Below are 24,376 nucleotides of genomic sequence, written 5' to 3' on the forward strand. Positions count from 1 at the left end.
TCTGCAGCCCAGGGGTTAGGGACTCCTGCTCTGTGATTGTTGTGGCTCCTCTACCCTTGGTGCCCTGTGCATCTTGTGGTCCCAAATCTGAAATTGATTTTAATTTTATAGACAGAATATTTTGGTTTTTGTCTCCTTCTCTCCAAAACCAACTGCTACCATATTTTGGGTAAGATTCCTCATAAAACCTAAAACTATAATCTTCTTCAGAGCCCAGAAATATTACTTACAGACCTACTTCTCTCTTTTCTCTTCATAGGATGAGTTTATGGATTATCATTTCAAATAAGGCTTTTAAAATTATAAATAGAGGAACATAACATTTGGGGATATAGAATAATTCACAAAGCAGTAAGTCTGAAAAATGTATTGAATCAAAGAAGAAACAGTTTGAGAATGAGTTTTCTAGAATTATATAATCTTGTAGTTTTAAAAATCTGTCTCTTTCCCTGTGAGAAAGACTATTATAAAGGTTATAATTGATTATCACAAACTTGGAGCTTTAAATCATAACAGAACCTACATCACTGCTACTTAAAGAAAATACATTCAAGGTAGGATTTTAAAATGTAGAACTGTCCAACCATTCTTCAAATTCAGACAGTATATGCTTATGTATATTCTTTCCTACAAAAAAAATTCTCATTGTCCCCAAGAAATGATGCCATCATCAAAAATGACCAAAGGATGAGGTGAAAGAATGGTCTGTGTCCTGGATGCAGCCACCTGCCATCAAAACCTGCCTATTCTCTATATTATCTTCTGCAATGAACCAGCACAATGAGTGGGCAAAGCAGTAGCATAAGAAGATCATCCACAAAGGCACTCCCCGTGGTCTTCTTGTTCCCTGGGGAAATCAGCTCCATTTAATAAGACAAAGGAGAGCCAAGTGCTCCGCGAGCATAGGAGGGAAAATGAGAAGGCTCACTCCCAATTATTCAGCGACCCCTCATTACCTGAAGCATAAAGGATGAACTCTTCCTGCAGATACTTCGGTTGCTCAAGGTTCCCATTGTCTGTGCCCAGCTGATACTGCAGCCTCACCCACGCTATAGGGAGTCATTAGGGGACAAGGTCAGAAAGGTGACTGGAAGCTATATGAGTTGGAACCTCAAATCAGGAGTAAGGTAGAAGCCATTATAAGTCCTGAGCAAAGAGTGACAGCGTATGCATTATATTTTATTCTTATTCATTCCCCCCAAATGTACTCCACACTCCCAACATACAAACCTACTCCTCTGAGAACTCCCCAGGTGTCCCTGCACATAACAATTGCATTCTGCCTTGGCGCCCATCTCCAAGGACTCTCCTACACAAAGCTTCCCTGATTCCTCCAGCAAGGGGGGGACTCTCCCTCCTGCTCTAATCCCATGAATGTCCAGAGTACCTGGCCTAGACCACAGTTACCACTTCTGCATTTTCTGCCTTGGATTAACTTTCATCCTGCTTACCCCAAGCAAACCCATGGGAGAATCTCGAGGCTGCAGTATTTATCCTAAGAAAACTTTGCCATGAACTATTAATATCTCGTTTGTATTATTATTTTCATATCATTCCAGAATATCATCTTTGAAAATAAAAGACATCATGCTATTTATAGCATCCTGGTTTTAGTAGTGGTATTTCTACTTACATAATACAGTAACACCACAGATCGCAGAAAATGTCAAATCCTAGAAAACATAGCATTCCTAAGCAATGGTGTTAGCATCATTCCTGAATAGTTGTTGGTCAAAATTCATTTGATGAACCTGATTTTTCTGAAATAGATTGTTCTGATGCAAATGATTCTGATGTTAGTTCTGTTTAGAGCTAATTCCAAAAACAGGTTGCATATTTTATTTTCAAATTGAAAATCAGTCAGATTTCCTTTAGCCTCAAATAGCATATTTATGTAAAATTAAATGAGCACTGGCAGCGAGCTGTACTTTTTTTTCTAAATGGGAAGAGGGAACTGTAAGAGTCAAATGACAACATTAGACATGCCTTGCTTGAAGCCTCAGCTAGACTGCAGATTCCTTCGGTCACGAATTACACTCCACACAGCAACTCAGTGTTGTTGCCTCAGCTGTGAGAAGGCTCACTGCCTCCACGAGCTCCTCTGATCAGTTTCCAGGCCCAGGGCCATGTAACAGCCAGCCACCCCCCAATAACAGTTTTGCCAGCAGGTCCAACAGTTCAAGTTCATCCCCACTTCTAAAAACACAATGAAAGGATATATTCATGTTCAAACAATTTAAAAACACATGATTATCTCAACCACTTTCTTCCAATGAAATTGCTCTGGACATAGACACTGTCGTTACGCTTAGAGAAACTGTAGGGATTTGTTGTCTCCGCTTGCTCTGGGGCTTGTATTGCACTGACATCTTTGTTACCCCTATTCATCACATGTTTTCATTCCCCCACTAAAAGGCATGTTCTTTGGCCTCACAGATTTACTTCACCTACTGACCTTTGCTCAAAATATACCTGCAGATGTGTTACTTGCATGGCTCTTCCAGGTCTTCTTCCCGGCTTCAATTGCAAATGAAACTCAAAAGGCAAAGAACCAAAGATAACCTTCTACCTCTGTTCTAACAGGATTTTGTGCCACTGTATCAAGACTTTGAAAATTTTTATACACGGAACCTTTACATGCGAATCAGAGACAACTGGAACCGGCCCATCTGCAGCGCCCCAGGGCCTCTGTTTGATGTGATGGAGAGAGTGTCGGATGACTATAACTGGACATTTAGGTGAGGCGGCCGCTTGGAGGGGCTTGGTGAAAAGAAAATCCTTTCAAGGATATCCTAGCATGGGCACTAGATGACAAATCTGAAAAATCAAAGGCTTGGAAGCCTTCAGTTCTGTATCATGTAGCCATTTGCAAGCCTTCCTAATGTCACTAGAGGAAGGCACAGTAATTAAGTAGCTACCAGAGTGGCCTTTTTATATTGTAATTAACCTAAGACCTCTGTCAGAAGGTGCAGGACACGCAGAGCCAGCCAGGAAGACCCCTTTCAGCTTTATTGACAAATTGTACTCTCTTACTTCCAGCTGAATGAGACAGTGATGACCATGGCTCTCATTCCATTAGAAGGCTCTTGCTGGAATTTAAACCAGAGCATAGGTGTCATAGAAAAGAGTGCCCAGGAAAACCAGGGCTAAGTAACAATCCATGGCTCAAGGTGTCCTTCTCCAACGCTCTGCCCAACTTCATCATGGGCTTCCCTTTCTCTTAGGGAAAATGATTTTGTTGTTAACAACTTTTTTGATGCATAATAGATGTACATTATTTTGGAGTACGTGTGATAATTTAATACATTCATATAAATTGTAAAGAGCAAATAAATGTACTTGGGGCATCCATCACCTTAAATATTTGTCTTTCTTTATACTAGAATCTTTTAAATTATTCTCTTCTAGCCATTTTGAAATAGACCATACATTATTTTGAAACCACAGTCACTCTACTGATCTGAGTTTTATTTCTTCTATCAAACCGTATCTTTGGACCTGTCAGTCAACTTCTCTTTCTCTCTCCCTCCTCCCTACCTTTTCTAGCCTCTGGTAACAACTACTCTCATGAGATCTGCCTTTTTAGCTCCCACATTATGGTTAAAAAATATGATATCTGACTTCTGTGCCTTGCTTATTTCTTTTAATATAAAGGCTTCCAGTTCTATCCAAATTGCTTCAAATGACAAGGTTTTCTTTGTTTTTCTTTATGCTGACAACAGTGCTAGTTAATAAGAAAGAAAAGATATGATTTGGGCCAGATCTAAGGTCACTTCAGCACTAGGATAGTTTTTTTTTATTACACTTGGAAAAATAAAACTTTATTAAATCAAATGGATGGGTATGTCTGTTTCCTAAGGAAGGCAATGAAAAAGAATTTGGTGGAAGGAATCATAGTGGGTAGGGGTTTGTTGACTTTGCTTTTAGCCTCATGGCAGTTGGCAGAGCAGTAGGGACTCACTGCTGCAGCTTTAGTTTTGAACTGATGCCTGGACTGCCAGCAGTATCCATTATTCAAATGAGACCCAAAGACGGCAGCCAGCCTGCACTGGTCCTGAAGCTGTGATCAAAGTTGTCCCCAACTCGATTTGGGGAAAGTTTCTTCAACTTCTCCTTTTCCTTTTCTTTAAGAAGTTATTTATAGGATGGTCCTATTTGTTGGTTCCCAGGGATGCATTCTTCATCTTGGATCATCCAGGGAGGTGTGGCACCTGAGTGGATGTTACCAACTCGGTATATCCTGATGGCCAATGAATATCAGAGATTGTCCTGTCTCCATCCAGTCAAGCTCTGGAACCGTGGCAGGTCCAATTTGGAGGGCTGCTGTGAGCTGACAGCTGCTTGGCTCTTCATCCCTTTCCAGCTTCCAGGGGCTGAAGAGTTCTCTTCTGGGTCCGGCGCTGGCTGAGAGGATCTGGATCCTCCAAGGAAAACCAACTTTTAGGACAGACTGAACCACCTCCTGCCAGCTCGGATCCACCTCACGGGTCTGAGCTGTCATCTCCTTGGTCACCTCATCCTCTTTTCCTTCGTAGGAATCCAAACCTTCCACCATGGATTTTTTGAATAGTGCATAATCCTGGGGAGGGGATTATGTGCTCATTTACATGTTTCCCTGCAGGTTTACTGGAAGAATCATCAAAGATGTCATCAACATGGGCTCCTATAACTTTCTTGGTCTCGCAGACAAGTATGACGAGTCTATGAAGACCATAAAGGATGTTTTAGAGGTGTATGGCACAGGAGTGGCCAGCACCAGACATGAAATGGGTATGTACATTCACTGTTTTGAAATTTTTTCTGGTTAGGTCTCAGATTCCTTGTGTCTGCCTCTCAAATTTAGATCATATTTAGACTGTGTGCCTTCAAAAGATGTTATAAAATACAGAAAGACAAAGAGATATTTTGGGAAATTTCAAGCATTATGCTGTAACCAGGCAGTTTATTAATTACATGTGTCAATTCTCCAGAATAGACAAAATTTCCTGCCCATATTATCTAAAATAGCAACACTGTGCCTCCTCTACCTGGTCTTTTTCTGCCCTTTCTTCCACTTTTCTTGATGATGTTCATCACTGGTTAAAATGATCTTGCATTTGTATTTGTATATGGCCTGTCTCTGCTCCTAAGAACATAAGCTTTGTGAGAAGAGGGATTGGACTTGTGGAATGTTGCACTGAACAAATGAATGAATGAACAAGGTGAAGCAGATGAGCAGACTGCTCTTTATTTTCCTTTTAGCTAAAATGTTTTTCTCTTCCTCAAACCCAAAGGAGTAACATCTGTGAGAAGGAAATCCATTCCAATTCAGGAAGAAAGAATAATGCAAGCGGCCGGGCGCGGTGGCTCACACCTGTAATCCCAGCACTTTGGGAGGCCGAGGCGGGTGGATCATGAGGTCAAGAGATTGAGACCATCTTGGTCAACATGGTGAGACCCCGTCTCTACTAAAGATACAAAAAATTAGCTGGGGATGGTGGCGCATGCCTGTAATCCCAGCTACTCAGGAGGCTGAGGCAGGAGAATTGCCTGAACCCAGGAGGCGGAGGTTGCGGTGAGCCGAGATTGTGCCATTGCACTCCAGCCTGGGTCACAAGAGCGAAACTCCGTCTAAAAAAAAAAAAAAAAAAGAATAATGCAAGCTTGCCCTTATAGAGTGCTTTTCAATTCTTGGCATAAGGATAGACAGGGAAGCAGAGAGGGGAGAGTATTCATTAATTTAAAAAAAAAACTGGCCAGGCACAGTGGCTCATGCCTGTAATTCCAACACTTTGGAAGGCCGAGGCAGGTAGATCACCTGAGGTCAGTAGTTCGAGACCAGCCTGACGAACATGGAGAACCCTGTCTCTACTAAAAATACAAAATTAGCCAGGCATGGTGGCACATGCCTGTAATCCCAGCTACTCGAGAGGCTGAGTCAAGAGAATCGCTTGAACCTGGGAGGTGGAGGTCGCAGTGAGCCAAGATCGTGCCATTGCACTCCAACCTGAAAATGAGCAAAACTCCATCTCAAAAAAAGAAAACAAAGACAAACAAACAAAGGCAGCACAGGTGGTGTTATTCTCATCTTGTGGAGGAGGAGTCTGAGATCATGGCACCTAAGTGATGTATGTACTCAAGGAAGTTAAATAACCAGCCTAATTTCCGGTCTAAGTCAGTTTTCTCTATTACAGCACTTCCTCTTCCCAGTGACACGTGCAAGGTTTACCAGGTCAGTTAGGCCTGTCTAAGAATTGGAGAAAAAAATGTGATTTAAAAGGGATTTACAATTATATTAGTGGATTGTGAACCACATGGCCCTCTTAGATAATCAGTTAGCAGAGAGGTTTAGAAACAATTTAATATTCAGACTTGTGCAACAAATAATTCACATTGAACAAAGTACGTGCCTTTTTTATCCCAACATTCAGTAAATGAAGAAAAACATCTTATCTTCATTTTGAGGCATAAGTGCTGGAGATGTAAACACGGTACGAAGGGCAGGGAACAGGAGGCTTTATGCCACTTAAAAAGACTGGGTCACCTGTGATGCCCCCTTTTAGAGATGGGGCAGAGACTGGAGCAGTACCTCCAGCCATAAAGGGTCACAGGGTCAGTAACCATTTGGGATATTTCCTCTGGTGCTGGTGACACCCAATACCAGGGTTGTTAATGACCAGGCAGAAGACAGATTCTTGATAACAACCCCCAAGCTCAGTGAGACAGAACACGCCCCATCACAGGCAGTAGGGGCTGAAGGAAAGCGGCTTGATACAGACAACGGTTCCCTTACAGGGGAAGCCAGATTTGGAACATGGGTCCCTGACTCTGCACGTTCAGCAAACCCAAGAAACTAGGCAGAAATGAAGGTTCGGTACTGAACTCAGCCCAAGTTCTTTCTCCACCTACTCATCCTTCTGAATCACCCAGTTTTTAATATTTACACATTTCATTTAGCTCTCCAGGTCAAGTTCTAAGAAGAGGACTTTAACATTTTTCAAGGAAATAGTGAAAGACCTAAAGAGAAGCCACCCACACTAACTTTAGGCAAACAGAATGACTGAAACATAAATATAAGCAACCAGTCAGGAAATGAATAAATAAAGAGGGCACATTTAAAGTATTCTGCAACATTAATAATAATCTTAAGATGGCATGCAATAATTAGGGGTAGTGTGATTCTGAAAGCCATTTATTCTAATGAACACAGGTAACATTTGGGAAATATGTCTTAAGAGAGAGAATATTTAACAGTGCAAATGGGTTAACAAGGAAAATTGGAAAGCTAGAAGTTCAACAATTTTTAGTAACCAAAATAGCTTCTTGAGAATCTACAAGTTTATGAACATTTAATCACTTAAAAATAACTTCTCAGAGCTTTTAAAAATAGTTTTCAATGCTCTAGATGAAAAAGGAAAATAAAATCCATGTAACAAAAAAGGAAAGATAGAAAATAATAATGAATCATTTAAAACATAGTAAAAGATTAGAAGATGACATATTTTGTCCAAAAAAAATGTACTGAAAACAGATTTGTCTATTAAAAGGCAAAGACTCAGATTTGGCCAAAAACCTAAACTCAACTATGTGCTGTAATTTAAAACTATACAATATTAAGTTAAAATTATTTCAAAGGGTAAAAAAAACAGAAAGATAGGTCCCACCAGGTATGTAGTACCCAGCTCCCTGCTGTAGCCACCCAAGGGGCTCGAAAGGGAGGTCACATCAGTGGAAGGAGCAGCAAAGGAAGAGCCCAGGAGGAAGGTTCCCGGAGGAAGACTATTTACCAAACCTGTACCTGTAAATGTTAAAACTGAGCCCCAAAATACAGCTGGAAATGATATATTTTCAGACAGAACTGTACAGACATGCAAATGCTGTTCTTAAGATGTGTGATTATATACCACTGCTTATTTTAGAGTACAACTAAGAAATAGTGGAATATGAAATTAAGGGAGGCTTTGACTCCTTTATGGGTCAATTTACATTCCACATAAATAAAGCAACAAAAAACAAAAAAATGATATGGTAATAGGAGACCATAAGGTATCTCCCAATCCCTGAAAATGAAGAAGCCAAAACTAAATTAATAAATGATATAGAAGACATTAACAATGTAATTGTTAATGATTAATTGTTAATTTAATAGTTATCCATTGAATGCTAAACCTTAAAACATATTATCACAATACTTCACCTTTTTAAATCCTCATTGAATTTTCACAAAAATCTACTATATATTATCCTACAAAGAAAACCACGTGAAATTCTAAAAAGTAGAATCTACATAAATCACATTATTGAATCCTGTGAAACAAAGCTAAAACTTAATAACAAACTAACGAGTATGAGATTATGGGAAGCAGCTAGTTGTGTGCATAGAGGAAAATGTAAGTCTTACTTTACTTAGCAGGAAACATGAAAGCTAGTTAACTGGGCAACCAACATAGCAAAGAATAAAAGAAAAGCAAAAGTATTGTATTATTGAAATTAAAAACAGAAACTTAGGAATTTGAAAGAGCAATTTCTATTGTGCCCAGATATCAGCACTTTTTTTTTTTTTTTAAAGCATTAGAGTTTCATTCTGTTGCCCAGGCTGGAATGCAATGGTATGGTCACAGCTCAATGTAACCTCAAACTCCTGGCCTCTAGTGATCCTCCTGCCTCAGCCTTCAAAATACTGGGTGGGATTATAGAGAGGAGCCACCACCACAGCTCAACATCTGTATTTTTAATAAGTCACTGGAAATGATTCTGATAAGCAGCCAAACTGACAACCATTGAACTAGCATAACCCTGATCTCCAAATCTGACGAACATGCATTTCATAGAGGGAAAAGTATAAATTACGATTACTTTCAAAAGTATTATAAATTTAAATGTAAAATATAATTATTATTAAACTCAAATATCTTTATAAGTAATGTAAATATATATAAAGAAAAATATAAATATTTATAAGTAATATTATATTATACATATTATATATAAAAATTGGCATTAAGACTAACAGTATATTCAAATAACAATAATATAATCAAGTAATTCTATTCAGGGATCAAAATAATAGTTCAAGTATGAGATAATTTAAAATACTGAAATATCTAAGAAGTAAACTGATTATCTTCATAGATGCTGCTAAGCATTTATAAAGTTCATTATTCATTTCTCTAAAATTTTAAATAGAATATAAACAAGAAATTGCTGAATAGAATAAAAAATATCTACCTCAAAAACATTGTACTATGATTCTTGGTTAAACATTAGAATTATTTATTTTAAAGTCAAGAAAAAGATGAAGATGCCTGTTTTACTATCATTTTTAATAATTTTTGGAAGTACTAAACAACATAATTAATGCATTATTCATTCTTTAAGTTAATGAATATTTATTGAAAGACTATTGTGTGACAGAATAAGAAGTACATATAGAAAAGGTGTGTATGTGTGTATGTATGTGTAGAAGTATATCTGCTATCATTTAATTTAAATTATCAAGGCTCTTTCTGTGTTTATTTCTCAAAAATATGTAGCTAGGTCTAGGAAATGTAGTTTTGTTAACCTGAGCTTTTGAAGGAGGGAGCAGCCTAAATATGCAAAATGTCTAAAGTATATTTTAAATTAATATACTCTTGTGGCATTTTAAGTTGCTTTAAGAATGAGTAGTTTCTAAAAAAAAAAAAAAATGCTACCATGTAGAGATCTTATGTTCTTTTAAAAAGAAATTTTGATTAACATATTTTTGTGTAAATCAATGTAACAAACATGTTTTCAAGCAGTGGATTTGATTAAATTAGCAATAAACATCCCCACTGCAGTTAGTTAATGGACACAGCAAAACCTTTCTTCATGAACAGTACCAATTCCTCCCAAACCAAATTATTATAGATTCTGATAAATGATATTTTATTGCATTTCTCGCAAGCCTCTTAATTTTCTTTTAAGAGTATGTGTCAGGAGAAGGGGACTCTCAAAGGAATTGTTTGGGAGGAGAAAAATCAAAGTGTATTTTGGTTTCTGAAAGCCTCTTAGCACTTTCTTGAGACCTAGTAGAGTTCTGACAGCATAATTGTCCATCTCCCTACCGTGATAGAAATTACAGCACAGCTCAATTTCAACTAGCAGACATATTTCTGCAACCGTAAAATTTAGTCCTATAGGTTCAACAAAGCCAAGCACAATTCAACAAGATATGACAGCATTTTTACATAAGTATAATATTTGCCAGCAAGGTGGTATCTGGGATGATCAATGTTAAACTCACAGAATTTCAGAATCTGTAGATCTACCACCTTCCCCCTTCCCACACAAATACCATAAAATGAGACACATGAGGTCCCAGAGATTTTTAATGACTTGTCAATCAATGTTCCCACAGTCTGTAGGTTGAGAAGACTAGACATGAGCTCTCGAGTCCCACTGAAGAGGCATTTGTACTACCCCATACTGCTCACAGCAAAACCCAGAAACCATCAAGATCAGAGGTCACTAAACCAATTCAGCTGCCCCCTGTTTTGTACAGTTTTAAATAATTGGAATAACAAATATAAGAGTAAGACTTTGTGACAAATGAATATTATATGAAATTCAAATTTCGGTGTTCATAAATCTTTTTGAAATACAGCCACGCCCATTATTTTGTGTATTGTCTATAACTGCTTTGATTTTACAATAGTAGAATTGAATAGATACAACAAAAACCATGGCCTGCAAAGCCCAAACCATTTATTCTCTAACCATTTACTCTCCATCAAAAGTTTGCTGATCTAGACAAATATGTAACATCACAATGATTTGGAGAAAATAAATCCTCTAGATTTAATAGCAGTGAGCCACATTTCCAAATCTCAATTCACATCAGCCAAACACCAAGCTCCTTCCTTTGGATTAAGAAACTCTCATTACAGCTAAATATATTAAGAATACAAACCTCATTGACATCGGTACCTGTGTGTATCTTTTAAGACCACTGATATCAACTTGAAGGAGACTAAGAACATCATCAATGTCTGCCCCTAATTGCATATCCAGGCAATTATCTTTGGGAAGAGGAGCATTGAGGGTGGCAAAAGTACCATGTGACAGAAATGTAACACCAATCCATATATTCTGAATTCTTCCTGACAATGCAAAATAATTAGATCTGGTGGTACAGTGGAAGTCACTTCTGATTAGCTTGACACCTGTGTTTCTTCTTACAGACAGGACATAACCTAAATATGTGACCTGACTTTTTACCTGGTATTAACTAGCCCAGAGTTGAAAAGACTTAAGTTGCAGAGTCTAGAAGTTTATTCAGACTTTCCCTATTTTTCTTCTACCTATTTTATGTTTCTATCATCATCCATCAGGGTAAAGATGTGCATATCCCTCTGAACTATTCACCAGCCTGGATCCCCTGTATAATTTGAGTTTATTTTAGTGAGCCCAGAAGGAGTACAATAAACTCTTCCAACAAAAAGCTAGAGCTAAAAGACCACAAAGGTGCCTATGTACTAATCTTATCATATACTATTTCCAGACTTAATTATCTGCCATTTAGTCAAAGTAAAATACAGAAGGAGTAATGAAATCACAGAACTGAGGTTCAGCAAGGTCCCTAGTGTTTAGTCTAACTTCCTTTTATAAAAGAGCAAACTAAAGTCCAGAAAGTCTTAATAACTTTCCCAAGGTCACAGAGTTAATGAATGGAAAGGCCATGTGTTTCACAAACTCAGGAGTGCAAGAATTATTCAAGTTCCTTTTTTTATTACCAAGTTAATGTTGGCCCCCACCCCCAATCTGGATTTCTACCATTAGTCCATATTGGGGCTCCCATTCTTCAAGACGGAGCAAAGCTTTTAGGTTATTATGCAGCTCCCAAACATCAGGGCTGTCTCCTGGTTCTTGTTCCCACAACCACTCTGGTCAACACTGTTGGCCCACTGTTTAACTGAATAGAAGCCCTGTGGCCCAGCAACCTAGTGTCTCTGTCTTTTGTTGGAGGCTGAGTCTATGGTAAAGATAGAGACTCCAGTATCTAGCACTCAAGCCATGTTCATGCAACTTGCAACTGTCCCCAGGCAGCTACCATCAAGAGATATGAATGGATCTGTTGACCCCAGTCTTGCTCAAATCCTCTTTACCCTCTCTGCTTCATATACCCTGATTCCTCACCTTTGAGTGCTCCTAATGTAATCCCTTCAACCTGTGTAAAGACTGGAAGGAAATAATATCTGCTTTGGACTTTGTATCATGAACCTCTCTATAAGTAAAAGACTAAACCCGACCTGGTTACTTACTAAACATGGAAGGGGGGGAATAAAAACTTTTCAAGGAGAACATACATACATTAATATTTCAACAAATTGTCCTGTGATGCTTATAACAACAAATCTTTATATATTTAAGAAGATACAGATGCTTAGCACCCCTTGGGCGAGCAGCTGCCAAAATTTCCTGCTTTGGAAAAAGCTGTAGAACTGTGATGAGGCATTTCATCTCTGGAGTCAGACATACTAATATGAGTCTTGGCTCTAAACTTACTGTGTGACCTTGAACCTCCAAGGAGTACTGAGGGTAAACTAAACTCTCAAGTTTTGGTGTCCTCATCTATAAAATGAAGACAGTAATAGTACCAACCTCAAAAAATTGGATGACAATTAATTGAGATAAGGCTTAAAATATTTCAGTATATTAGGCTGGCATACTGTTAAGCAGATGGTCTGCACTTATCAGGTCTGTCTCCTTTAAGTAGCATCATGTTGGTACCTGTTTCCTCACTAGTAAAATAAGGCAACAGTTGCTCACTTCTGTGGGCATGAGGACTGGAGAGGATACAGAGTATGAGGATTAAATCAAGCAACCATGGTACCTTGGTGAACACTCATTACACATTATTTGCAAAAATAAATAAAACTTTTAAAAAAGAAAATTGAGACCAGGAGATGAGACAGAAGGTATCATTCTGTCCATTTAGAAAATCTTGTCTCATCAGAATTATTTGATGCGAAAGACCATCATAATTATATGCCTGTGCCCCACTTAAGGTTTTTATTTACCTCTGATCTAATATTTACTAATGCTTCCACCTGCCAAAAAGTGATGAGTGGTTTGTTTAAAATGAAGGCCTGGGTGAGTGGGCAGTTGAAAGTTATTTCTGCCATTTGTCCAGACTTCATCAGGATGGAGGGTCTCTTCACCCAGCAGCAGTGGCCTATGTTCAGTGTAACTGTATGACCTAGACCCATTTCAAATACCATATCTGGCTTCTTCCAGACTATATCGGAATGTTGGCCAGAAAAACAGTCACTCAAGAAGCAATATAGCTCCATAACCTCCATTAGACAGGGCAGAAGTGGATCAAGGAAGACAGCAGAGTACCCTAAATGCTTTTGAAGGATGAGCTCCAAGGTGGAATTCTTTAGGCAGAATGTGAATGCTGGCTTTAATGCAAAAATTACCAGTTCAAGCAAATGGCACAGGTGTGAATTGACAGCTCTGACTGACAGTTTGAAGGGCAAGATGGGACAGCTGCCAAGTCCCCATAATAAACATCAGCCTGCTCTTAGGTCAAGTCTAAGGAACGGTTTACGAACAGGACACTCTGGACCAAAAGTGGCTATCGTCACAATCTGGAAAATAGTCTTCACATGGGCTACAAAAGAATTGGTAGTTGTGAAACGGGCTTGTTAATAACACCCACACTCTTAGCTATTAACCAATGTCAATATATAGGCCAGCAATCTCTGACTAAAGAGTACGAGCCAGTCAGTATCAATAAAAATTCAGTAGACATGCATATAGTCCATAAATACACTCCTGGCCCTTTATCTTTAATCTAATTTTTGATTTGACTGATGGCAGCGAATGTGGTGCTTGGCACATGAAAAAACTACTTAGAGAGCTGACAAGAGAAAACTTCCAGTTTGTGTTTATTATTTTATTCATAATGTAGATTTTTGAGTATAAGCCTGGATAAATGAACCACCAGGACAAAAATAAGATTCATTACATGCATAATAGCCATTTGGAGATCCGCTGTCAATAGCCAATTTATGGCTGTTACTGACTTTCAGAGACTAAAATGTCACAGAGAGAAACATAAAAAAAAAACTATTGTGGATTTATTTATACCTTCAGCTAGCATTATAACTATGCTTTCTTAGGATTTAAAAACTGCCAATATTTATATACCAAAGACAAAATGTATTTGATTTCTAGAATTACCCAAGTACTTGGACCACCAACTGCAAGTTGACACCTTTACTCAATCAGGGTATGGCCTGAACGAATGTTTGTAGGAAGCAAAGCTTCTAGTGATGACTTTATTTCCCCAAGCTCTTCCTATAGTCTTATTTTTTGAATATGAAGAGCAGGAAGAGAAAAGCAGCACTTGACTAAAAGGAAGATTTTTCATTATTCCTTTAAAAACCCCCCTCACCCTAGACCAGTCCAATCTGACTTTCAAAGGCATGGCTTCCCAAAGCAGAAGTGGGGAAAGACCTTTAGCCATCCTTGGAATCTTTCAAGTTTGTTTATAAAATCTGAGCTAAGAACACTAAACAGAGAAACTCCATGAAAATGAACTTTGGGAATTATTGTTTTCTATATAAATGAAAGTAAGCCCCTAGATGCAAAACTGCTCTTAACTTGTAACTCAGCTGTGAGGCATCTGGTCATAGAAATTGGTCTTGCATCTACGGGCTAAAAATCACTTTGCTAATCATATGTCCACTGGAAATCTCGAAAAAGGACTGTGTCTGGGGACCTCAAACCTCAGATGGACAGCTGCATTCCCTTCTTCTCTCTTCCCTTGCTTTTCTCTTTCTTTTTTTTTTTTTTTTTTTAAGAGATGAGATCTTGCTTTGTCACCTGGGCTGGCATGCAGTGGTGTGATCATAGCTCACTGCAGCCTTAACCTCCTAAGCTCAATCCTCTTACCTCAGCCTCCCAAATAGCTAGGACTACAGGTGTGTACCACCATGCCCAGCTACTTTACTTTTTATTTATGTTTTACAGATGGAGTTCTCACTGTATTGGCCAGGCTGGTCTCAGACTCCTGACTTTAAGTGATCCTCCTGCCTCAGCCTCCCAAAGTGCTGGCATTATAGGTGTGAGCAACTGTGCCTAGCCTCTCCCCTCTCTTTAAGCCAGGTCTAATGGAAAAGGCCTTGTAGTGAACAATTTCTCAAAATGGTCTTAAACACACCCACTCCTCATGAGTTATCTGTTTTATTACATGACAACACATCCCATATTATCCTAACAACTTTTAGTGTTGCCACTGTTGTAGATAAACTCCTGAGACAGCAGGTTTTGTAAAGATTAAAGGTGGAGAAAGACACCATGGAGATGCATCATGAACTTCTACTCATGCACTTCTGGGTGACTGGACTAGTTGTCACCTGACCCTCTGGACAGGAAAGGGGAACTACATCAAGTTGGCAAAGTTTGGGCACCCTGTCTTTACTAGAAGACTTCTCTAGAAATGAATGTCTTTAAGCTAGTATTCACTGCCTAGTCACCTCATTCCTTGTCATTGCATGGCCTTTTGATCTTCCTCTCTGTCTTCTCCTACACTAAGCTCAGCCCTGTCTTCATTATTCATCAAAGGACCCCTTATAACTCTACAAGTACCTACTATGTGTCAGCACTGTGCTAGACACTGTGGTTGCCAAGACAAACATCTATGACACCATCATAGAATGTCTGAGACTTTAACCATCTGTGAGACTATTGTCAGTATCTATGGAAGTCATGGGATCTCCCACACAGTGTCTGCATCCCAAGGACTCTGTACTAGAGAAGATTGCCCTGGGAACATTCTCATTTCAACAGAATAAGTGCTATAATCATCATATGATAGCTGTTATTCAATCTCAGAAGAGAAAAATGACCAGTTTTCCCAGGGCAAGCTAAGAAAGGCGTCAGAAAAAAGATGAAGGGCAAAAAGATGATTTCGTGTGAAGGAAATAGCATGACTAACACTGGGAAAGCCTAAAATGGCATTTCTCTCCATCCCTCTTCAAGCTTTCAAGAAAGGTAGCCAGAGGCTACACAGCTGGTAATGGAAGAGCTAAAGCCAGAACCTAAGTCTCCTCATGCCCAGGCTGTTGGCCTTTTCACTGCCTTTTCTTGGAACCATTCCCACTGGGAAGAAGTCGCTTTTAGGTACAAGCAAATCTGGCGAATGATATGCCCATGTTTTCTTCTTAAATTTCAGTTTCTCTTTCTGTTCTATAATATATCTGTGATAACACAAAGTTTGAAATTACAATTTAAACTTTTAACATTTCACCAAATCTTGAGTCAGACTGACTAGTAGAATACTTGTTTGACTATGACTTCTAACAACTTTGGGGATAAATAAACTCTAGTCTGAAAAGAAAGGCCCTTCAAACAGTGTGACCTCTCATGAAGGGCAAAGATCACCAAGTGTCCTCTTCAACATGAAATGCAATATAAATCTTAGAACTGACCATTCAATACCTTCTTACCATTTAGCACAGTAAGAAAATGAATTTACCAATTTAAATAAATTCTTACATCATATAGTAAACTAAGTTGATCCCTAGGCTGAAGAAAGTATGTTTATAGCAGCCCTAAACATGCTAACAATACTTCTGTAACTTAAATCTGAGCAACAGCACCTATGTTCTATGTGTGCAAATTACAACATCTCTCCACTTGCACATTTTTCTGTTCTCTCAGTTAAAGCATTTAGAAAGCACTGCTCAATAAAAACACGAGGCAAGACACATGTATAATTTTAAATTTTCTAATAGCCAATTTAATACGTAAAAAAACAGGTAAAATCAATGTAATTATACATTTTATTTAACACAATATATGTAGATTATTGCCATTTAAATGTGTAATCAATGTAAAAAATATCAGGCTGGGCATGATGGCACACGCCTGTAATCTGAGCACTTTGGAGACCAAGGTGGGTGGATTGCCTGAGCTCAGGAGTTCCAGACCAGCATGGGCAACACAGTGAAATGGTGTCTCTACTAAAATACAAAAAAATTAGCTTGGAATGGTGATGTGCACTTGTTGTCCCAGCTACTTGGGAGGCTGAGGCAGAATTGTTTGAACCCAAGAGGTGAAGGTTGCAGTGAGCCGAGATAATGCCATTGCACTTCAGCCTTGACAACAGAGCGAGACTCCTTCTCAAAAAAAAAAAGAAAAAGAAAAAACAATGTGCTATTTACATTCTTTTTGTTGCTGTACTAAGCCTTCAGAAAATGATACCTATTTTACACTTACAGCACGTTAATGAAAACATTAAATTTCCATTAATTAACATGAAATGTAATGCTATCAAAAAATAAATTTGCAGTTGGTGAAACACATTTTACTATGCTTTAGCTTTACATTTTAAGTTAAACAAAATTTGAAATTCAGTTTCTCAATTGCAGTAACCACATGTAGCTGGTGGCTACCATGTTGAACTGTGCAGACAAAGAAGTTCACACGACAGCAAACGGAAAATATGGGGAGCATCAACATTTCCTGTAACAAACCAAGGGGATTCTGTTTAAGGAGGGATCAAAGGGCAAGCATATAAGAGATTGTAAAAAGGTGAAAACATGAACTTTGGAGTTAGACTAGATTATCTCTGTGGCTTTTTATTGGTAACCTCTTAGGCCTCAGTTTTCTTAACTGTGGAGTAAAAACGACTGCATTATTGGGCTTCTAAGATTAAATGATGGAACCTAAATAGTGGGCTTAACACAGTATCTAGTACATCAAAGGTTCAGTGAATTATAACTAGTTTTACTGGTATCTGTGGAAGTCATGGGATGTGTTTTGCATTTAGGTGTGGGGAAACTGATGGGGTTATAATTTAATTACTTGTGAGATACAGAGTAAAAAGAGAGAAGAATTGTGGTATTCTTTGTACATTTTATTTTATTTATGGCGTGGTGAAAAGTGCACCAGTGGTAAGAACACAACTCAATGGAGCTTCACAAAGCAAACGTAACTATGTAACAAATGCAGAAATAGAATATTCAGAGACCTAAAAACCCTCCTCATGCTCCTAACAAAAGTAACCACTATCCCGACTTCTTTTTTTTTTTTTTTTTTTGAGACGGAGTTTTTTGCTCTTGTTACCCAGGCTGGAGTGCAATGGCGCGATCTCGGCTCACCGCAACCTCCACCTCCTGGGTTCAGGCAATTCTCCTGCCTCAGCCTCCCGAGGAGCTGGGATGACAGGCACACGCCACCATGCCCAGCTAATTTTTTAAATATTTTTAGTAGAGACGGGGTTTCACCATGTTGACAAGGATGATCTCGATCTCTTGACCTTATGATCCACCCGCCTCAGCCTCCCAAAGTTCTGGGATTACAGGCTTGAGCCACCACGCCTGGCCCCGACTTCTAACACTATAAATTTGTTTTGTCCATTTGCAAACTTTATATAAACAAACTCACATAGCCTGTACTTTTTTAGATGTCTGACTTCTTTCACTAAACAATAGATTTGTCAGATTTATCCACAATGTCGTGTGGAGCCGTAGTTCATTCTTTCTTATTGCTGTATTAAATTTCACTATACAAATATCCCATATTGTAATAACCCACTCTACAATATTTGAATATTTCAGTTGTTTCTAAATTGGGGCAATGGCAAATATTCCTGCTACGAGCACTCCTGTATAGGTCTTTTGGTGATGTGTATGTACTGGAATTTGAGTTTTCAATCTTGGCCTTGTTGAAAAGAGAAGGCTTACTCCTCATGCAATTTTATGTACAGGCACTTTGGATAAGCACAAGGAGTTGGAGGACCTTGTGGCTAAGTTCCTGAATGTGGAAGCAGCTATGGTCTTTGGGATGGGATTTGCAACTAACTCAATGAATATCCCTGCGTTAGTTGGAAAGGTGAGAAGTTTGTTAACATAATTGTCTTCTACTCTATTACTCCTAAGAATTGTAACTCTCAGCAGGTCCTTGTTAGAAGTATGACTGAGAAGGTTCTTTTCTTAGGAGAACGTGATTAGATATTGGTATTTTTGAGTAAGTATGCCAGCTTAGTCCAGCAAATCTTATCATGATATTGCTGATCAATGACAGTTTAACAAAGCAGTCATAATTTTGGGCTCCTGAGTTCCCATATGCAACTTACTATAGCAAATATTTATTAAGCATTTATTTGGACAAAACATTTTTCCTGTTACTCATTTATTTTTTCATTCAATAAACTAATTATTGAGAATCTACTATGTCCTCATATAAGAGAAGATGAAGACATACAAAGATGAATAAGTCCTGTGCCTTTTAAATTTATGTAGTTTATAGTCTAATGAGGAAAACTACATACTGGATAAAATAGGGCAAATAGAAAAGGCATGGTCATACATGAGGAAGACAAAGAGCTGCCCAAAACCCTTCCTGAGAAAGTCTCAATGTCTGCCCAAAAATGGTGAGAGGAGAACAGAATTTCCAGATAAATAAGTTTAATTACTTAGGGCAAAAAGAGGGAAGAGCATGTGTAAAATACATAGAGTTGGAGGAACCAGAATATATAATGGTGGTCAAAAAATGACCGGAGATGGAAGCAGGTGCCTAATGGCAATAAGCCTTATAGTGAAAATCATGCTGGTGTTTGAAATTGTTCCTCAGAAAGACATGGGAAGTTGGCGAGTTCATTGCCAAGTAAGCAAGTACATCAATCAGATTTATGCCTTTGAAAATCTGTCTCATCACAGCTACGTGCAGTGTACGGTCTTAGACTGGATTTTGCATTGAACAACATGGAAGGAATGATAACATCTATAAAAAGCATTAAGACATCATTAGAAAGGTTGGGGAAATTTAAATGCGAACTGTCTATCAGATGATAGAATTGTAAAAACATTGGACTTCTTGGATGTGATCACTGAATTGTGATTTTCCTAGGAGAATGTCCTGTTCTTAGGCATGGTGAAATAGGAGGCTTACAAATAATTCTCAAATGTTCCACCAGAAAAAAATATAAATATGCATATATCTAGAATACAAATATATGGGAATTATTATGGCTTTTACCTCAAAAAAAAAATCAAAACATGCTATGTGTGAAACTACAGAAATACAAAGGAGAACTCAAAGATTCTGGAAGGGCACCAAAGACAGGTCCGCCATCGTTTGCCTGCATTTTTGGTATGCTTAAACAGTTTTACAATTTAGAAATGTGTAATTAAAAAGGAAAAATAATTTTACAAAGAGTAATATGTAAGCAGTAAGTTAGACTGACTTTATCCACATACCTCAGACTGAGTCACCATGCATACTTTTCCAAGTTTTTAGCTGTAAACAGTGATGTTTTTGCCTACATGGGATGTTAATACAGTGGAAAATGAGAACCAGAAGAGCTTCAATTGTCCTGCACAAAAGACCCCTGCCTTTCAGTAGAAATAATTGAGATGCCCCTACAAGTTCATAACCACCCAAAAATCTACCAATCTACCTGGTGCTTCACGAAGAGCTTGGATGAACTTCTCTACTGCAAACTATATGTAAATGTAGCAATGAACATGTAATCTCTTAAACAATTCCCTTCTCCATGAGTTAACTGCTATACATGATTTTATCCATATAGACACCAGGTTAAACTCTTGGCCTTTTAAAATTGAAGTGAGTTTTAGAAACCTGTGTTCTACGTTTTAGAGTGTCTTCCTGTCCCCACAAGTTGTTTTTCCTTTGTGTATTTATTGGCTTGTGTTTCGTGTGCTTGCTTTCTGCACAGGGATGCCTCATTTTAAGTGATGAGTTAAACCACACATCACTTGTGCTTGGGGCCCGACTCTCAGGTGCAACCATAAGAGTCTTCAAACACAACAGTAAGTATCAATGTATTACTCAACATGTACAAGCTTGCTCCTAGAAGAAAGTAAAGATTATTGATGAGGCTTTGCTCTGTTCTTCAAGCTGACAACATAGGCTCATGAAACACAATTATGTTTATATTCGCTATTGGCTTGTTAACCTCTGGTGACCTGGAACAAATGGTTGAAGTGCATTAAACATCCAGATTGATAAGTGTAACCCAAGCACATTAATGCCACTGTTAGTGGTTTTTCAATGTGGCATCTGAAGACATGATTGATCTCTTAGGACTGCCATTTAATTATCAGAACTGTTATAACTCTTCCCTTTCTACAGCTCTGCCTTGGGAAGGTTTGAAGACTTAAGTTTTGTGTTACAGTCAGGTAAAAAAAAAAAAAAATGAGCCTGCTTCTTATTAGAATGCCTACTTTGCCCACCCACAGATGCTCAGATCCCCATCCAACAAAACCATCTATTCAACTTCATTGAAATGTCCTTTCAGGCTCTGGTGTGGTTGGATGGTGAGAAGCAGGCAGAAGGCTATTTGTTTTTTTAGAGACTTGATAAGGTAGCATGGAAATTATTGGGAAACACTTTGAAGGAGGTGGATGGTGGTGGACACCTGAGTTCTCGTATCTAACTCTGCTCCTGACTTACTGTGTCACTTTGTATAAATCCTTTCATCTTTCTTGCATTCAGTTTCCTCATCTGTAAAATGAGGTGTTTAACTCTGTGATAGGTAAGGATCCTCCTAGTTAAAAGGTTCTGATTCTAATTTGTTATTGTGATCGGAAATTGTGATTCCCTTCTTTCTGTGTATGTGTGCATGTACACACATGAATTTGTTTTCTCTTTCTTCCTTACTACCTTTCTCTCCTACATTCCTTTCCCCTTCACTTTTCCCTGTTCCTCTTTCCTAGCTCTCTCCTCCATCCTCCAAGGAGGTAACAAAGTTTGAAGTGATGAGAAGAAGGCTGAAGGAGAACTGAGGAAGAATTGTTTCAATTCTGTCCTGCCCACCTCACAGCAATCTCAAACCAAAGAACAATTGTCCCATGGGGGAGGAAAGAAAATGCATGGGAGTATTCTCAAGTGAACTCCCTTGTCTAACTCACAGAGTTGTTCAAATGAAAAATCTATGGCTCTCACTGAGTGAGGTAAGGCCTGGCTCTGCCTTACGGAGCCACTTTCAGTAGCTATATGAGAGTGAACACTCAGAGTGAAGTTCAGGACTAGACCATTCAGAAGAGCTAGACTCTGGGCCCCTCAGATTTACAGCTTGGCTATAACATCTAGCTTAATGCCACTCAGAATATACTGACCTCATTTGTCCATTTTGCATCACTCAATTTCGGCTTTAGACTTTGACAAGCCAAGTTAAATTATTTCAGTTCTGCCTGATATATCATGGATTGTCACGTTTAGACTCAAATCATTTTGGCAGGGTTGGGAATTCATGTCTGGAGTAGACAGCCTTCAGGGCTCCAAGTAAGTTTATTAAGAGACTACAAGGAATGCCTTTGGTATTAGCACAAGTGTGCTGTGGCCTTTGATTGCTGATCAAAGGCTCTGTCTACTTGGCAGAAGATAAAGGGGACAGCTAGGCAGTCACTCAACTGTAGTTCCATCCTTGTACGTAGTTAAATGTGATAATCTCACTTCCAGAGAGAGACATAGTCCGGTTGTTACCTCTTTGAAACAGACCAACATTATCATCATCAAGGTAAACCTCTTATTTCTTCATTCTACTGTGTCAGTGCTCAAATGCTGACTGCCCAAGAGTGCCATCTAGGGAACATCTATAAAAGATCAGTGACTGTGCTCACCTCCAGATCAACTCAATCCAAATGTCTGCCATATGGATAGATAGGTAAACATACATGCACATATAAATAACCAACTGCGAGACTAAGCACACACTTCATTAATCATTGACCAGGCATTCCCTACTCTCCAGCTTAAGGCTTTTAGGGTAGAAATCCTCCAAGATAACCATCATTTGTTTGGGGCTAAGACATTTGCATTTTTTTTCAGAGTTCCCCAGATGATTATAATGCATACTGAGATATACAAGACCTAGAATCTTATTTTTGAACTTTCTTTCATCTAAGCTGTCCCCAGACCTTGCCAGTGTGCCCTTGGATACATCACCAGACATCTGCCATATTAAGTATCCTCACTCATCTCTCTCTTCTCTTTCACACTATTGATCCAACATTGGCAAAAAAAAATGCAGAGAATGTGTTCCAAGCCAAAATGTATTAAGCATTTATTGAGCATTCTTATTAAGTTTATTCTGATTCAGGCACTATGTTAGTCTTAGGGAGATATGTGTGCAAGTTACTGTATAAAATGCAAAGGGCCGTGATGACATCAAGCAGTGGTTAAGAGTATAGGCTCTGGCGACAGTGCTTTCTCACACCCACTCAAATAGCTAAAGTTAAAAAGATGACAACACCAAATGTTAGCAAGGACAAATTAGTTTGGTATGTTTTTGAATTTACTATAAATGAACTCACACAGTATGTGTACACTTTTTTTTTTACACTCACCCATTGCCTGTGGAGCATAAAATGGTATAACTTTTTGGAAAGTTATTTGGCGAAGTTTTATAAAGTGAAACATACCCCTATACTATGATGCTATACCTAGGCATTTTCCCAAGAGGAATGAAAGTGTATATCCACTAAAAGGCTTGTACAAGAATGCTCATAGCATCTTTATTCATAATAACCAAAATCTGGAAACAATCTGAACATCTACCAACAGGAGAGTAGAAAAAAACCATTACTTATTTATACAACAGAACAATCCTCTATAATAAAAAAAAAAAGCAACAAGCTACTGCTATACATAACATGGCTGACTCTCAAGAAAAATTATTTTAATTATTTCAAGGGAAATAAACCAGAAAAGTGTACACATACTGTGCGAATTCATTTACAGTAAATTCGAAAACAGACCAAAGTAATTTATGATGATAGAAATCACAACAATGCTCGTCTCTGGTTTGGAGGGAGGGAACTGGTGAGAAGAGGCATAAAAGAACTTTGTGGGGCCATATTTTGATGGGGTGATGGTTACATTCTTATTTAAGTTCATTGAATTGTACTCTTAATATCTGTACGTCTCCCTGTAAGTAAATTTAATTTAACAATATTATTGTCACCATACAACATATATAAAATTAAAATGATTGCTTCAATATTTTAAAACAGAGTACTGGCTTTGACCTACATACTTGTGTCCTCATTCTATAGCTTATTAGACTGTGAGACTGGGGTCCTAGACATACTACTTTTTGCATCTCAGTTTTCCTATTTCAAAAATGAGGATAATTGTGATGCATAAACAATCCTACTGTTGGAAAAGGGATATGAGTGCCTAGCACAATGCCTGGCAAAGGAAACTACTCAATTATTTGTAGTTGCTACGATGTTACTATTATTAGCCTCATCATTGTCATCATCAGTGTCACTAAGGGACAGTAGAAAACATTACAGAAAAATGAAGAGTCTGCTTCTTCTTGGGAATTGCATGAAATGGATGACATTAGCAGAAGATGTTGAAAAATTAAGATAATTCTAATCAGGGAAGAAGAAAA

The 24,376-nt window shown here is 38.3% G+C and overlaps 1 protein-coding gene across 2 annotated transcripts in view; it reads left to right on the forward strand.

Moving 5' to 3' along the window:
• The window catches only part of SPTLC3 (serine palmitoyltransferase long chain base subunit 3), a 168,789-nt gene that overhangs the window by 65,407 nt on the left and 79,006 nt on the right, over positions 1–24,376 (forward strand). For both annotated transcript variants that reach the window (XM_008995768.5, XM_054255217.2), the window contains 4 exons: positions 2,584–2,738; positions 4,622–4,770; positions 18,722–18,846; positions 20,693–20,786. In XM_008995768.5, coding sequence (XP_008994016.2) covers positions 2,584–2,738; positions 4,622–4,770; positions 18,722–18,846; positions 20,693–20,786 — 523 coding nt within the window. The remainder of the gene's footprint in view (positions 1–2,583; positions 2,739–4,621; positions 4,771–18,721; positions 18,847–20,692; positions 20,787–24,376) is intronic.

Source organism: Callithrix jacchus, chromosome 5, assembly GCF_049354715.1.
Source record: "Callithrix jacchus isolate 240 chromosome 5, calJac240_pri, whole genome shotgun sequence".
Classification (NCBI taxonomy): Eukaryota; Metazoa; Chordata; class Mammalia; order Primates; family Cebidae; genus Callithrix; species Callithrix jacchus.